The sequence below is a fragment of the Pelodiscus sinensis genome, chromosome 2 (assembly GCF_049634645.1).
Source record: "Pelodiscus sinensis isolate JC-2024 chromosome 2, ASM4963464v1, whole genome shotgun sequence".
Classification (NCBI taxonomy): Eukaryota; Metazoa; Chordata; order Testudines; family Trionychidae; genus Pelodiscus; species Pelodiscus sinensis.
The window spans coordinates 118,430,479-118,448,307 of record NC_134712.1 but is presented as its reverse complement, the minus strand read 5'-3'; the positions used below and the strand labels follow the sequence as shown (position 1 = coordinate 118,448,307).

Genomic DNA, 17,829 nt, shown 5'->3' with positions numbered 1-17,829 from the left:
GAAGTTTTCTCCCTTCTTGTGGTTAAGTTCAGTCTATCTGTTCATTCATGAATTCAAATATGAATGGAATCTCCTGGGTAAAATAGGTTTGTCTGTAGATCAGTCTTTTCATGTTTATCCATGTGAATCTAGTTACATTTTTTTTCTGACTCAAGAATTAATCTCTGGACTAGTGATGGTACGCTATAGGAAAGCTTATAGCAACTTTCTGCTCATTCCAATTTAAGAATTGCCATCATTTTTGTTTGAAAAAGTACCACTTTATTTAAAGAGAGGTTAAGAATCTGAAATACTCAGTCTTAAAGCTTACTTGATGTAATTGGAAAAGCAATAAGGGTTACATTGATCAGCTGACTCTTTTTAGCACAGGGGTCTCAAACTCATGGCCCATGGAACATCAGCGGCCTGAGCAGTTCTGCAATCCAACCTGTGCCCAGCTGCTGCCATGTGAGTCCCTGTGGCCCTGGGTGGATGTCTGTACCCTTTCCCTAAGTGCAGTCCCTACTCCATCCCACCCACCTCTTCTTGTCCCTGCTCTGCCCTCTCCGCCACTGCATCCTTTCCTTAAAATACCCTCCCCTGAGGATCATAGCCTCGGGGCTTACCTGGAGCAGGGTGTCAGCAGGGGCAGCGCTGCACTTATTGCAGCAGTGGAAAGTGGAGTGCCCAAACCCCAGAGTGGTCTGGCTTGGGAGATGGTGTCAGAGCATGCTGCTGCATAACTCTGCTTCGCTGTGGCTCCTACCACTGTGGTGAATGCAGGAGGGCCCAATCCCTGCTGCCAGCCTCAGCCTGCTCAAGCCCTCATGAGCTAAGCTGTACAGGGAACCATCCCATCCATAGGATGGCTGGGGCAGCTGCCGGTGGGCCTAGATTGGCCATGCCAAATGAAACACTCTGCGCACAACTCCCCCAGGCCACAAGGACATGCCAACAGGAACACAGAACAGAGGCAGCTAGAAGCCACTCTAGCCCTGCTGGATTCCCAGTGATGGTGCTAGGGGTCCACTGGAGGGGGGAAGGGGGTTGTTAAATCACTTGAGGGTTGCAAATGGGGGACACACCAGGGGTGAGGGGGGAGTTTATGGGCTGGCAGGCGGGGCCTGCTAGGGTTTCCAGGTGTCCAGTTTTGAACCGGACAGTCCAGTATTTGAGCTTTCTGTCTGGGAAACAAATTGAGAAAATATAAATGTCTGGTATTTTCTAAATCAGATGTCATGTTGATTGGGATGTAATGTTATATGTGTCCGGTATTTTTGTTGAAACCATCTGGCAACCGTAGAGCCTGTCCTCCATGGTAGCCCTGCCGTAGATGCTGTCTGGTCCACTATGAGGATTTGAGAACTGGCACTGGCCCTATAGTACATTGAGTGAGACCCCTGATTTAGCAGAAGCTCCAGAGTATTCTGGTGCATAGCACAAAAGAGTTAGTTGTGGACCTTTTAGTATGTCTATTTCAAGATTTTAGTTCTGATCATGGTTTACTTAAGCCATTTCCTGAGCATTCATTGAACCATTTATCTCTTCAAAGCTTATCCTTTAATATCTTCCAGAGGTGCTTGGTGATGAACAGCTGAATCTCTCTAGTATCCCTTTCACCTTGGAATGCACTAGAATGCCACCATCCTAGGCAGTGTTCACTCTAACATTTTCTAATCTTGGGCAGGTTGAAATTTCTGATGTGAAACACCAATATTGAGAGGGTGGTTGTGTGGATGCGCACTCCAGTACAAACAAACCTAGATATAAATATGTATTTTAAAGTAAACAGTCCATAGGTGTGTAATATATTAATGCAAGGGATAATTAACAAGGAGCAATGCTTATGATGCTTATTCAATCAAATAAAAGAAAAGTTAACACTGCCTTTGGAGTACATGTATTATCGTCCTTTCTAACAACTCAGAGCTAGTAAACCAATCAAAATGAATATTATCTACACACAGCTCAGCTTTAAGATGCTAAAGAAATCGTTATGCTCTCCTTGCAAATATTAATTCAATATTTACTGCCAGTGGAAAGAGTAAAAGGTATTCACTAAAACGTATACAGTTTATCTGGGGAATGTTTAGGATCCATGCTATACAAATACAAGTGAAACAGACCTCTAAAAACAGAAGTTTCTTGGTTTGAAACTTTCACTTTCTGTGTGTCACCAGCTCAGAGTAGAAGCCCAGAGCAAATTAATACGTGGGTTCAGGGTTTGTAGACAGATCCATGTTTCAAAGAGTCTGCAAATAAGGTTTCATCCTCCAAAACAGCTATCATCATGCCTAGTACATGCTACTTCTGACGGATAAGAGTTAGAACTCTACCAGATAGCAAAGATCTGGCCTTAATGCAATACAATTTACCATGTATGTATTAGTAACAGTTTCAAAAATCATTAGTATCACAGTTTTAAATATCTACAGCGCTCCAAAAAAGTTCTGTTAAAAGCATCTTTTTCTTTCTTGTCTTTAGCCGTTAACCCCTATATAAACTTTGTTTGAAATATAATCATGCAAATGTGCTGGCGTTGATACCTCCACACCCCCGAGCAGTTTGCTTCCCCCCTCCCAGGTCCTTTCCAAGGGAACTTCTAGTAGCCTCGCTTTGCTTAACTCCCTAAGATAATATCTACACAACCAATTTACCGGGGGCTTCTATTGCACTGTTCCCATGGCAACACACAGCTTCACAGTCACCCTCCTTTTATCCAAAGTCTTGTCCTACCATATGTTTCAACTCACTGTCTCCTTACAAGGTTCTTTCCCTTCCATCTTCCCCCCCCATCCTTACCAAATCTCTTTTGATTCAACCAAAAAACATCCCCCATCCCACCCTATTTGCAGCCTCTGTGCATATAGACTGTCTGTCCTGTTTCCTGCAGCTAGGGGGGAAAGCTTTCTAAGCATAGAACTCACCAGAGAGTTTAAAAGAAAGCGGGGGGGGGGGGGGGGGGGGGCCCTAAAGTGATTAGAGAGAGTGCTGAAACTGGGGGGGGGGGGGAGGTAGAGAGGGTGTTTCCTTTTCAGTGACAACACAGGGATAAATTTGGTCTTGCTTTCCCTGGAGGAGATACTGACCTGATTCCAAACTAGGTGAAAGCAGGAAAGCACAGGGAAGGGGGAAGAAAGAGGTGTTGTCTTGTTACCATGGAGCAGGTGGGGAGAGGTGTAAATTGAATAGAAGGGAGCAAAGTAGCAGACTGTGAACAGGCAACTGAATTTGCAGCAGGGGAGCATAACAGGGAAAAACGGGATGTCTGTCAGGCCAATTCCCCAGTGGGAGGGCTAGAGGAGAAGCAGAAAGGGGTGGTTGGGCTGCCATCCTGTTAGTAGTTCACTGGATAGGGGAGGATTTGGAAGCAAAGTGGAGAAGTTGATCTGATCAAGCAGTGCCTCTAACTTACTCAGGTTGTTCCACGTGGCCAGTGGCAGGCAGTGAAGCACTGATCCCTCCTCCCTTTCAGCTGCTAGCACTCGCTCCAACACAATCTGGGTCACATGATCCTCCTAGTACTTCCTACCTCTCTGATTGGAGAACTCGCTTACCCTCAGCGAGTACAGACCCTCTCTGGGGGTAGGGAGAGGAGGAGGGAAGACCAGAGTAGAGGCTGGAGCCAGCTCCTCCATCTGTAGCAGGCGGCAGGTGCTGCTGCTACTCTACCAGAGGATCAATGCCCTGCCTCCCCTTCCCCAACCAGTCAACTGAGTTCCCTGCATGGGAGCTCTGAATTTGAGTGGAGCTCAGAAAATAGCTGCATGCCCAAGCGAGCACTAGGGATGTGAAGGACTAGTCACTTTGCCCCTTGCTGCCTCTATGAGAGGGGAAGAGGTAGTGGTACTTCAAAGTGGCAGTGCTGCGTGGAGCCTGGGGTCAGTTGGGGTGTCCCCAGGCTCCTTCCAGTGTTCCAAAGCAGTAGCACCGCATACAGCCTAGGGGCTGTTGCTACACTTCAAAGGCAGAGGCTCCCTATCGACTAATTGAATAGTTGAAGCAAAATGCACCGACTATTCAATTAGTCAATTACTCAATATTTAACTTCCCTAGTGGGCATGCTGCTTACAGGGAAACTTGATCCCAGCAATGAAGTAGGTGTTGGGGCTGGAGAGGGGGGAAGGGTTTGGGTTGCTGGCACGAACAATTTTTAATTTTAAAATGTATTTGAAGACACAAAGTCATAACAAAATACTGTTTATAAAGGAAAGACACTGTTTTTTCTTTCTTGTTACTGTTTTTTCTTTCTCTTCAGTCAGTGGGGCACATCTGGGTGACAGATGAAGGGTGAATTATTCAGGTTGTACCTCCCTTAACAGGGACTCTGGTCCAGGAAGATCTGTGATCTGGCATGGACCACAGATGTTCCTGGACCAGAGCTCAGGGAGGTCTGATGGGGGCAAAGGCACTTGCTCCCTGGCAACTCAGTCAGGAGCACAGTGTTGGGGTGGAGAATAGGTGGCATGGCAGGGAGTTCCAGACCTAGACCCTGTTCTGGCTCCAGCAGCAGTGGGAGCTCCAGCCCCAGTGACCCAGGAAGCTCTGTCCCCAGCCATGGACCTCTGTCCCAGCAGTGCAGCTCCAGAGGCCGAGCTCTGGCCCTGGCTGCAGTAGGAGTTGGGGCAGCAACAGGGGCAGGTTGGTATCCTAACCTGGTGGCAGCACAGGCCAGGAGGAGGGACCTTCCCTGGTCTGGCAAATCCCCTTGTTCAGCACCAGTCGGGACCTGAGGGTGCTGGACCAGCGAGGTCCAACTTGTAGACTCATATGGTGTAGTGACCCCCATCAGAAATTCCATTTCGACTAGTGTGTCTAAACACAGTTACAAATCAGACAGGCCATTGCAAAGTGTTTGAGTAAAAGGCGCATTGAGGCCCAAAGTAAATGTCCAAAAATAGTTTAGCTTTCTCAACACACTTCAAAAGTAGCTAGTGTGAGGACAGAGAACCAAATAGCTTTAAATTCTACTATAAAGGTTTAGAAGAAAACATGTTTAAAAAACAATTCCTGTTCAACCTTTCGCCCATTTTGAGTGTCAAAAAGGAAACCAATCATGAAATATTTCCATGAGCTACTTGTGTCAGAGTAAGGACTTTTCTATATGGTTGGATAATATAACAATTGAGAGTACTTTAGAAATCAAGCTCTCTAATGGTGCATATTACCCCACACGCCATAAGTATCCCTACTATATGATTGCAGCTGTTCTTGGTTTTTTTATGTTCTTTTTTAATGTAAGGTGTATACAGTAAAAATGTTCTGCCTAGAAATCTGTTGTAACATATTAAAATATTGTTCTCAAAACACCTGTCTTTCCAGTATGCCACAAAATAGGACATGCTGTTGTAGAAATCTCAGTTTTTTTATACTTGTGTAATGTTTCTTTCAACAGCACTAGCAGTACAAAATGTTCTTCACTGGATGGCCTTGACTTAAAACACTCTGAACAGAATGGGGTAGTGGATTGGAGAAGAAAAAACTGCACTGTTCAACAGCATCCAGAGCACTGTACAAACTTACTTGACCAGGTGTGTGGCTTTTATATATTTCACAATGGTAGGTGAGAATATTATCCAGAGCTCACCATGAAATTTTACTTTAAGATTAATTATACACATTTCAGCATCTCTTTGTAGAATTATTTAAGTTCAACTTAGTAACTGTAACTTGCAGCAACACTCATCTTTTTGTATAATTCTTACTACTTCCTTGCTAATGGCCATATTGCATTTACTGATGCATAATTAAAATGTCCTAATGAGACCCAGCTGAACAGAAATGTCAATGTTCAGTTCAACTCAGTTTCCTACGGGGAGTGGTTTATTTTAACGGGCTCTCATTAGAGAGAATTCAAAGTTTGAGGATTTTTTTTCCTAATTACAAACAGCAGCATAGAGATACACATTTCAAGAAGTACCGAACTGGTTAAACTGATGTCACTTAACATTTCATTTGTATCCATTGTATCCCACCTGCATGGTATACACAACTAAAATGCTATTGTCTTTTACTGAAAAGACAATTGAAGGAACATTTATTTGTGGCTATCAGTAGTTTCCATTCCTTTGAGTTTTGGTGAAATTCAAGCAAGAGTAATGCAACTATTTCAAGCAAGCATAGTGATTACAAAAGTGGAAGAACTAAGTTGGTATATAGTTACACATACTTAAACTTTTCATGAGTCATCTGCACTGTCTGAAAAAAATGTACTTGTACAGGTTGTACCTCCCTTAATGGGGACTCTCTTGTTTGGCAACATCCGTGGTCCTACCGGACCACAGATGTTCCTGGATCACAGAGTCCAGGTATAAGGAAGATTCATCCATAGGGGGAGAGGGCGGTGATTCAGCCAAGAGCCCCGGGTTGGGGGAGGAGGGCACAGAGGGGCAGGCAGTGCAGCAGGGAGTTCTGGCCCCTGTAGCTGGACAGTAATGGAAGGAGTGACAGTGGCAGGCATGGGGCATTAGCCGCAGAGCTCGGTGGCCAGGCTGGAGCTCTAGCTGGGAGCAGCAGGGCAGCACAGGTCATGATAGGAAGGGCATCTCCTGGTCTGGCAAATCCCCTTGTTTAGGGCCAGAGAGGTTCCGAGGGTGCTGGATGAGGGAGGTCCAACCTGTAGTACCAGTACTTTATATGGCAATAAATGGGGTTACGTCTATTTTTTCATTCCCATACAGAGCGGGTATTGACAAATGTAGCAAAATTGCAAGCCAAAATACACAGTAAAATGTTTCCTTCCAAGTGTAAATTTTATAGACCATTAATCTAAAAGGGCATGTCTAAACTACATCCCTCTTTCGAAAGAGGGATGTAAATTAGACATATCGAAATTGCAAATGAAGCCAGGATTTGAATTTCCTGCACTTTATTTGCATAACGGTTCTTTTGAAAACGGGTATTTTTAAAGTGACACCACCATCTAGATGCAATTCTTTCGAATAAAAACAAACCCTTTTTCGAAAGCTCCTGTACTCCTCAGGTTTACAGGATCTTTCAAAAAAGTTTTTTTTTCTAAAGAACAGCGTCTAGATAGCGGTGTCACTTTAGAAATACCCGTTTTCAAAAGAATGCAGGAAATTCAAATCCTGGCTTCATTTGCAATTTCGATATGTCTAATTTACATCCCTCTTTCAAAAGAGGGGTGTACTCTAGACATAGCCAAAGTCAAGAAGTAAAAAAAATTCATGTAAAAGCATGAGACAATAAATATTAAATACTATGCCAAAGCAGGTTAATACTGCATATTATTTTAAAGTAAACTAAACTGTCATGGGATAAGAGCCAAGGTTGTCTTATGGATTGATAACTGGTTAAAAGATAGGAAACAATGGGTGGAAATGGTCAGTTTTCAGAATGGAGAAAGGTAATTATTGGTGCCCTCCCAGAGGTCTCTATTGGGAGCAGTCCTAGTTAAATATATTCATCAACGATTGGGAGTAAGGGGTAAACAGTAAGGTGGCAACATTTGTAGATCATACAAAACTGTTCAAGATAAGTCCAAAGCAAACTGAAGAGCTTCAAAAGGATCTCTCAAAACTTAGGTAACTGGGCAATAAAATGGCAGATGAATTTGAATGTTGATAAATGCAAGTAATGGAAAATACAGGTTGAACCTCTCTGGTCCAGAAACCATCCATCATCTGGAATGATTTGTTATCCTTATGTCCACTCTTCGTGGATGTGGCCACATTTCCCACGGTCCCATGAAGTTTGTTTACAGCCACCATACCACACTAGTTCTCGCTGTGTGGAAAACTAAAACCAGTTGCTGCTCTTATTTTGTATTGCATATTATATACAGGCAGTCCCAGGGTTACGTACAAGATAGGGACTGTAGGTTTGTTCTTAAGTTGAATCTGTATGTAAGTCGGAACTGGCGTCCAGATTCAGCCGCTGCTGAAACTGACCGCTAATTCTGACTTACATACAGTTTCAACTTAAGAACCCCAAGTCAGCTGCTGCTGAAACTGATCAGCAGCTGATTCTAGGAAGCCCAGGGCAGAGCAACTGTGCCTCGGGCTTCCTGTAGTCAGCGCTGGTCAGCTTCAGCAATGGCTGACTTGGGGACGTCTGGGGCAGAGCAGCTGGGGTGCTGCTGGGTTGCTCCAGTAGCACCGCTCCTCGGCGCTACTGGACCAACCCAGCAGTACCCCAGCTGCTCTGCCCCAGGAGTCTTGATTCAGCCGCTGCTGAAACTGACCAGCAGCGGCTGAATCAGGACGCCTGGGGCAGAGCAGCTGGGGTGCTGCCGGGTTGGTCCAGTAGTGCCCAGAGCGGCGCTGCGGGACCAACCAACAGCGCCCCAACTGCTCTGCCCCAGGGTCCAGAACAAAAGCCTGGTCTGCTGGGGGGGGGGGGGGGGGGGCGGGGCACACTAGCTGCCCCCCCCCCCCCCCCAGAAGACCAGGGACACAGGGAGCAATGCGGCAGCGGGGGGGGGGGGGGGGGTGCCTCGCCTCTGAGGCTTTGCTCTGGCACCAGACCGCTTTGCTCGCGGTGCCCCTGGTCTGCTGGAGACGGTCCCCAGCAGACCAGGGGCACCGGGAGCAAACCCGCAGCGGCGGAGGAGTCCCCCGCTTCTAAGGCTTTGCTCTGGCAAAGCCTCAGAAGCTCGGGAACCCGCCGCTGCTGCAGGTTTGCTCGTAGTGCCCCTCGTCTGCTGGGGACCATCTCCAGCAGACCAGGGGCACCGCGAGCAAACCCGCCGGGGCTGCGGCTTTGCTCCCGATGCCCCTGGTCTGCTGGAGATGGTCCCCAGCAGACCAGGGGCACCGGGAGCAGCTTTTCTTGCCCCGGAGGTCGAGGTGGCTGACCGCTGCCTGTGAGCTCCGGGGCGAGAGAGCCCCGTTCGTAAGTGCGGATCTGACATAAGTCGGATCCGCGTAAGTCGGGGACTGCCTGTATGTGTGTATATGCTGCTAGACAATATTGACCTCCCATGGTCTGGGAAATTCTCTGATTTGAGGGTGCCAGACTAGACACGTTCAACCTGTATAATCCCAAGTATACATACAAAATAATGGGGACTAAATTAGCTGTTTACACTTTAGAGATCTTGGAGTCATTATGGATAGTTCTCTGCAAACATCCATGCCATGTGCAGCAGCAGTCAAAAAGCAAACAATGTTGGGAATCATTAAGAAAGAGATGGAGAAAAAGAAACAGAATATTTTCTTGCCTCTGTATAAATCCATGGTATGCCAGCATTTTTAATACTATGTGCAGATGTGATCACCTAAACTGCAAAAAGGTATTTTGGCATTGATAAAAGAGCAATGCAAAGGATTAGGGATATGGAATAGCTGCCATATGAGGACCGATTAATAAAACTGGGACTTTTTATCTTGGAAAAGAGGGAGGAATATGATAGAGATCTATAAAATCATATCTGGTGTGGAAAATAAGTAACACAAGAATTAGTCGTCAAATGAAATCAATAGGTAGCAGGTTTAAAATAAACAGAAGGGAGTACTTCACTCAACTCGCAGTCCACTCGACTCGCAGTCCACCTGTGGAATTTCTTGCTAGAGAATGTTATGAAATCCAAGACTATAACAGGTTTTTTAAAAAAAAGGTAGATGAATTCATAAAGGGTAGGTTCTTCAGTTGCTATTAACCAGGATGGGCAGGAATGGTGTCCCGAGACTCTGTTTGTCAGGAGCTGGGAATGGGTGACAGCGTATAAATCACTTGCTGATTACCTGTTCTGTTCATTCCCTCTGGGGGAACCTGGCATTGTCACTGTCAGAAGACGTGATACTGAGCTAGATGGTCTGACTCAGGATGGCCGCTCCCGTATCATAACTGCAGACTTACTTTAAATTGTCATAACTAACTTGTAACTCCTTCAAGTCATAAAGTCTTATTTGCAGTGAAGGAAAGTATAGCTTTTTTGGTTCATTGTACCAGTCTTGAAAGATTGGGGATAACTGGGGGAGAAAAAGCATTGTGCAAGAGCATATATACCCTTATTACTCTTTCACATTAACTATACCTGGAACCCAGCAACTCAGAATGGGGGAAGTTGAAGGTTGCTTCTAAATGTTGGTCTCTACTATAAGTGTAGTGTGCATCCAAGTGATGGAGTGGTGTTATTTGCAGCTCTTCTGAATAACCAAATAACTTCATTCGGCCATAGGACTCCCCTCAGCAGTGTCAATAGACATAAGCATTGTGAACAAATCTGGAGAGCAAACTGATTCTTTTCAAGGAAAGGATTGTTAGGTTTTGCCTGTTGAAATTTAGTTTCACACTCAACAAGAAAGATTTATGGCTTCTTTCCAACACTCAAATCATCTGTTCAGTTCATTCTTCCAAATGTTCTGATACTAACAATCAAAACTTTTTCACTGGCTAGTACTATTCTTTCAAGGCAGACCATATGAACATAGTTCCTAACCCTGTAAATTAAGAGAACATCATGCAATGCTTTTGGGTTTTTTAGAAACATTCTTGTTTCCATAATACTGTAGCACCTAGGGGACTCTACCCATGAACTGTAAATGGGGATAGACTTATCTCTCCACATCAGAAGTCTTATTAAACTCTGAACTTTATAACTTTGTACAATGCTAAGTATAAATTTACGTTTTGTTAGTTCTTGTGACCTTCTATTTTCTGAGTACTATTATGGTATTGTGTCTCTAGCCTGCAGGAGAAAAACGGGGTTTATCTGCAATAAGCAAGAAGAAAGGAAAGCCACAACTAGAAAAGTAAGTTGTAATTTTACAACTCATAACTAAGAACCTAAATATAATGCATGCACTCAATAAAAATGTGTGAGAATTCATGATTAATCTAATAGCTTGATTTCCATTAATGTTGAGATTTGAGGACTTGTACTTTATTTCCAGCAAATTCATAAGTGTGCAAATTTACGTGTTTTTTAAATGATTGCCTTTTTGAGTGTAAATTGGACGCTATTGTTTTTTTTAAATAATTTGCTTCAGTCTGGAATAATGCATATTCTGTCAATAAATATAGAAATCCATAGCTTTATTGTACTTTGAGAAGAATATAATAGAGCTATATGAAGAGACTCTAATTCTTCCATATGATAAACTAACATATGCAAATACGTGAAATGTTACAAATTGCCACTTAGCCAAGTGTACAAGGAATGGCAGAAGGACAAAGAATTAGGCCGTCTACACTACAGTCTTACAGCCACAGTATAACATAGGTTGATTTAAATCAACCTTAATTACTGTGGTGGCTGATGTCCACACTGTCTTCCAGTCCATCTTTAGTAGGAGCACTTTCAACAACTGAACTGGAGCAGCATGGGGGATTAAGAACCAGAGTTCTTGGCTCTTCCACCTTAGGAGCCCATCTATCTCCTGGGGCTTTTTAGCTGGGAGCAAGGAGTAGCTTCCAGGGACTTGTTACCTCTGGTAAGGAGATCCACACCCAGTATGCAGTTCGCTGCTGTGCTTCTGGCAGGCAGCAAGAAGCCCAGTGCAACAAGGAAGTCAGTGGGATGACAAGGCAGGAGCCCAAACCAAGAGCCTGGGTGGAAGCCCAATGTGGAGTGGCAACCCAGCAGCAGCCACTGGAGCTGTGAAGTTGACAGATTCATGGCCAACACCCGATACAAGGAACACTGTGTACACAGGCACTGCATTGCCCTAACTGCTCTGCTTTTACCTTCTCAGCAATGTACTTTTATTATGTTCACATATTGGTGGCAGGAGTATTTCAGTGTATATACCACCAGTGTTTTGTCAATGAAAGCTGACTTTATTGGCAAAGGGATATAATATTTCCGTAATATTTGTGAAAGAGGCTGTAAAATTATCCATAATATGTCATAACATTTTTCCATCTGCCATTGCTCAATTTACAGTAAATTGGTGAAGATGGACATTTTTAAACTAGCCACTACTTCAGATCTTTCTGTAAAATGGTAGTTCATCAGTGTGGAAAACTAAAACCAGTTGCTGCTCTATTTTGTAGTGTGTGTGTGTGTGTGTGTGTGTGTGTGTGTGTGTGTGTGTGTGTGTGTGTGTGTGTGTAGAACATGTGTATTGAAAGCATATTCCTTTTCACTTGTTAGACAATCTGATGTGTGTCTCCCCTACACTTTGGTTACCCACCTGAAGAAACTTTAATCTAACTCCCAATACTCCACCTGTTTTCTCATTTATATCTTTACTAAATATATTGAATAATGCCAGTTTTAATTTTGACCCGATATATCCCAGTACTGACTTGTGTAGGGTACTGTTTTCACTGATAAGCACACTTGAAGTCATAAGTAAATATTTTTGTGCAAATAAAAGTAATATTGTATATCTAGTACACTTATCTTTACCAAAACTCTTTGAAAAATATTCTTTAATTTTACCCACATAGGGATAAAATAAAGAAAACAGACAGCAGATTGAGCAATAGGACTAATGGAGCTAGAGTTGCAGCAACACAGCACATCCATACAGGGGCAGCAAAAGGTAAGACATTGCCTTCAGGAAATTGATTCTTAGCTATATAATAGTACTAATTACCCGGAGGAAATTGGTTAAAATTGCCACATCTCAATAATCTAGTCTTGGTTTTGGACAATTACTACATACATGTTTGGATGCCCAATACCTAGATCACCTGCTAGAGTGACTCTAGTAGTTAGGAATTGATTTAATTTAATATTAAAAGGCAATTCCCATATGCATCTTTTTTCACTGTAATCTAAAACTCAGTAGCTGTTTCTCCTCTTGTGCCTCTCTGTATCCAACACCTTTCCCCATCTTCCTAGTTGTTTTGGACCAAAACCAGTCTTAAGCTTGTTTCCTTTTGTCTCCCATATCAACACAACTATTGCTACCACATTTGTTAGCTTGTTTCTTCTGCTGGCTTCCCTGCTGCTTTCTCTAGCATCAAAGGAAAAGTATTGTAGGGTAGGAATAAATAACTGTTTAAAACACAAGCAGTAGAGTGAAATGAGAAACTTTCTGACTCAGCACAAAACCATTTATTTTATTTGTGTAGACCTTGAGAAGAAGGAGTTAGTGCTGCTCTCCCAACAACCTCTGTCTGGCTAGCATAAGGATCAAAACAATTCAGGATAGTGCAGACTGAGGAAGTGAAGAGTAGAACTGGAGAAAGGAGTGGAATTTTCTTACTAATGCCAACTTGCTCATAGTGTAGATGCAGAAGGAAGTAATAGAGAAAATCCTCATCAAATCATACATTTGTTTTAGGAAGATTGGTTTGTCTCAATAGTTTAAATGTCTTGTTCCCCAGTATCTTAATATTTAAATATTCTAAAATGTTTTAACAAAATGCTCAGGAACTGCAGAATTATCATTTCATTTTTATTTCAAATGGGAAGCTTACATGTGAAGTCTTGCATTAAATGCTTCTACTCTCTTTCGTGAAGCACTCAACATTTGGTTTCAGGTTCTCTACCGGCTCAATCTTATTGAGATAATGTTCCATTTCTAGGTATCTTATATCAGAGAGAAGAGGGTATTTTCTCCCATACCAATAGTAATTCAAACTTCAATGAAGTACTGAGGGAATTCTGCACTAAAAAAATTCACACCATTTTTATAATTCTGCAAATTCTATTTGTCAAGAAATAAATATGGGGGACCCAGCATAGCAATGGGGAGCACAGGCCGCTGGCTTCTTTGAGGTGGGAGCCTGCCCTGCCCTGCCCTGCCCTGCCCTGCCCTGCCCTGCCCTGCTTCACAAGGGGTGGGTCTGATCCACTCCAGAAACACCCTGGAGCCTTGCCACTCTGCACCAGGACCTAAATGTAAGGAACATTGCTTAGTGTGGTGGAGTCCAGGTGTGGGGTAAGATTCTCTTGGGGCAGTCTGGGTGCAGGCGTCTTGATTGGGAGGGGGAAGAGGAGGAGACTGGATATACAGGAGCTTGTTGAGAGGTTCTGCATACAGCAGCAATGGGACTCTGCAAAGGTGTCAGAGGGCATGGGGCTCAGTGGAGGGGTCTAGATGGTGCGTAGGGGGGTCTCAGCAGGTGGGACCCAGTGCTGGTGGGAGTGGGGTTTGGTGGTGTGGCACGTTGCTGGTGCCAAGGGGATACTGCATGCCTTGTTCCCAATCCCTCTACTCCTGCTCCAATGCTACTCTTTTGTCCCCCTTTACCCTTCTCACCACAATCACTCACTATTGTACAGAAAACAGGATGGATCCCAACATGCAGAAAGGGAGCATGACTGGCACTAGGAGCTAGAAGGCAAAATCTAGCTGCAGAATCAGCAAGCAGCACCCTCCTTCAGCCAGGCAGCTTTGCACTTGCAGAAATGGAAGGCAGGGACTCCCTGCTGGGGCTCTTGTACATTTCAAAGCAGAAGCACCCACCCAGGGCCAGTGAGACTGCCCACTGGCCCCACGCAGCATTTCAATCTTTGAAATGCACAAGAGCCCCTGCTGGAGCTCTTGTACATTTCAGAGGCAGAATGTGGAAGTCCTTATCAACTAAATGGAAATTCCATCGACTATTTGATTAGTTAATTAATCAGAATTTAACATCCCTAGTACACAGTGGCTTAGAATTCATCCAGAAACAAGTGAAGTCATGGAGGAAAAAATGGGAAGGAGAGGTATGCTGAACACTAAGCAGAAGGTCAATTGAATTGTGGGTAACGTTCAACTGTTTGATTTTTTTCAAAATTACAGCCTCAGAAATGACTTTTGAAAGCGTGTGCAGTGGTGTAGTATGACAAATTTGCAATAGTCCATATGTGTATTCCACCGATTTTGGGATGCATGGACATCATGCACCCAGGTCTGGAAATTCTTAACAAGCAGTTTCTGTTGGCCCACATGCAGGTGCCTAGCTTTTGCTCTAGACTCTAGGGTATGAAAGACAGTGAAGGCCAATGCCTTTCCCATTTCTTCATACTGGTATGTGTCTAGTAGGAATCCTGTGTCCACCAATTTCTCAGGCTACTTTTTACAGCTTGTAAATTTTTATATAGTTAATATAGTTTTATTCTATGACTGTTCTGGTGTATGGTGAACATTAATACATGGTTCTTATCTATACTCCATATATTTCAAATAATCTCCCACCGTTTGTGATTATGCCTTAATTCCCAAGTATTAAGCATTGTATCTCTTGGCCAGTCTACTCCTTCCTGCACAACAGCCACCAAAACTGCCCCTACTCTTTGGATGAGATTTGTATCTCTAAAGAGCAGCATCTGTTCTCGTTTCTCCTGCAAACACACGGCCATACACATATGTTGATGAAATGCCTTGTGCAGAAGGCTGAAACTTCTCTCATTTAGGCCAGTGAGACCCTTCTGGACATCTCCCCTCATTGACAAACAACACCTCTCTGAACAAGAGCTTGAGAACTGAATCTAGAGCAGCTAAGCCCATCACCAGGGATTCGCATGGGAGTAAGGGGCATTCTCTAGTTTAAAAGGAAAAAAATGTTTTCAAAGTCTCTTTCTAAGAAAAGAGATCTCTCCCCAACACCATTCAGATTGGGCAAAACATCATGCTCGGTTCTGAAGGGCTCACAATCACTTAAGACCCTCAGGCAGAAGGGTAAAGCATGAAAGAAAAAAATGAACTCTGATAAGAATCCAAAACTGTTCTGGTGGTGGCTTCGACCCCTAAATGTGAAGACAGTTACCTGCTAGCTCCATCCAAGACACTCTTCTGCACTACCGGCTCATCCTTCAAAAGACTGGATGCCTCAAATGTGTCTGGATTGCCCCAAGCCCCAGATGTGCAGGCACATACCTGATCAGAGGATCTCTTCCTCCCTTACACCCATTCCCTGACTTCTTGGCTGCAGTCTTCCTGAGGGACATAGTTTTATCCTTCCGATGAAGAAATTTTGTTAAAAAGCATTTCCTCTACAACAATTTACAGGAATATTCACCCAGCAATGCAATCTTGCCGCATCAAATGGGTAAGATGCTCCAGCAGACCTTTCATCTCCCTTCAGAGAGGAGCCCTGGAGTTGGAGGTCCAGATGCTTTCCTCCCAGATACAACTTTCCCAGGGACAACTGGTACCTTATGCTGTGGGACCATTCTCAACTGTTTGAGATCTCCTATTGGCTTTACTGGATCCATGCAAGTGTCATACAGCATCTCCTGCCTGGCTACTTCTAGATCCATCTGAGTACGAGGAAGAAGAAAAGGATTTGGATTAGCAGGTACTAATTGTACTGAAAGGGATCTCCTCCTAGTCTCCAGATGAATCCATAACTCTGTCCTCACCATCTCTACTGGTTAACCACAGGAAGTATCAGGTGCTACTGAAGAGAGAGAGTATGATTTTCAAATCCACTGAAAGTGATCCAGGATTCCCAGTACTGGCCCACTGACATTCTGCAACCTATATGTCAATGTCACAACCCCCTCCTGCTCTAATTTGTATCCCAATATTCTGCCTCAGCTCACAACACACTTCTTCACCAAACTCCCTCCCAGATTCCACCACCCACTCCTGCATCTAATCCTTTACTCCAAGTTTTCTTCTGCACTCAACCTCCATCCTATGCCCTGCACCTCCTCCATTAATATTATGGAATTGTGTGACCCTTGACCACTTACCAATTCTTGGAGTGGCCCTCCTCCATCAAAATTATTGCCCACCCCTGTCCTATACACTACTGCAATTACATAAGTACAAACTGCCTTGAACATTTACACATTGGTCAGTAATACCATTGTTCAACATAACGATTCTGAAGATGGAGTTATGGATGGCCTCTGATACAATATTTTTTAAAACCTGTATTGAATGATGTAGAAGAGATCAGTGTAGGTCCTGAATATAAATAAGGCAAGTTAACCAATGAAAATGTGATCGCAATGCACTATTTGGAACCATCAAAGCTCAGGAGTTGGTTGGGGCGTGAGCATGTTTGGATCCTAAAGAATTGTGTAACTGCTTATCTAACAAAGCCTTGTCATGAGGCAGAGACCATGAAGGATCATTTACATAAAATATAAATAAACCCATAGAACTAACAAAAAGTGGAAATAACTCAAACATCAATAGGGGTTGGGGATTACACCCCAAGAAAGCCTTCCCGCTTTTTGAAGCAGGATCAGTAAACCTTGAGAGCAATTTTGCAAATCTATACTGGACTGTAAATGGGTGGTGGGGAACTCTTTGACCTCAGAGAATCATACTTCTATGCGTGGTCCTGACACACACTTATCTATGCTGGATTTAGAGTAATTGGTGAGCAAAACCACCTTAAAGACTGCTTTGCTAGATCAAGTTTTAGATTTTCGGATGCATGTTTTCTCCTATTTGCTTTAACTATCTCTTCTTTTACTTTAATTTGTCATGGCTTAACCAATCTCCCTTGGTAAACTTGTTTTGTTTTAATTTAAAACAACCAAGTGCAGTGCTTGACTTGAACCAATCAATATTGCAAGATTCTGTACATAGTTTCTTTAAAAGAGCAAATCTTATTTATAGTGGTCTGGGAAGGGCTGGACACTTCAGGACGCAGATAGTTTGGGAGAAATTCTGGGCTGATGTGTGTGAGGTTCACTTTACTAGCAATAACTAAGGTTGGTGAAGATCAGAGCATTTCTGTGGTTTAAATAAGCAGGCCCTTAGAACAGTTACTGAACCAAGACTAAAAATCACACACATACAGTGCATGCATGTTATGCTAGCTCAGGGCGTTCAAGCAAGTTGCTACAGCTAAAGAGTATGTTAAGGTACTGAGGTTACAGTGATACCTATCTCACTAGTCTGGATTATACCCCAAAATGTGACAGAGCCCCATTGCCATTCTTCATAGACAAAGACAGGCTAGTGGCAAAATATCCCTACAAACTGTTGTGGATGCAGTAGATACAGCATTTAGAAGGTTAGCCATTGATATAACTGAGGTGAG

At 43.6% G+C, this 17,829-nt stretch overlaps 1 protein-coding gene across 5 annotated transcripts in view; it reads left to right on the top strand.

Moving 5' to 3' along the window:
* The window catches only part of ZCCHC2 (zinc finger CCHC-type containing 2), an 86,377-nt gene that overhangs the window by 47,162 nt on the left and 21,386 nt on the right, over positions 1-17,829 (top strand). For all 5 annotated transcript variants that reach the window (XM_075921379.1, XM_075921380.1, XM_075921377.1 and 2 more), the window contains 3 exons: positions 5,375-5,510; positions 10,630-10,694; positions 12,337-12,431. In XM_075921379.1, coding sequence (XP_075777494.1) covers positions 5,375-5,510; positions 10,630-10,694; positions 12,337-12,431 — 296 coding nt within the window. The remainder of the gene's footprint in view (positions 1-5,374; positions 5,511-10,629; positions 10,695-12,336; positions 12,432-17,829) is intronic.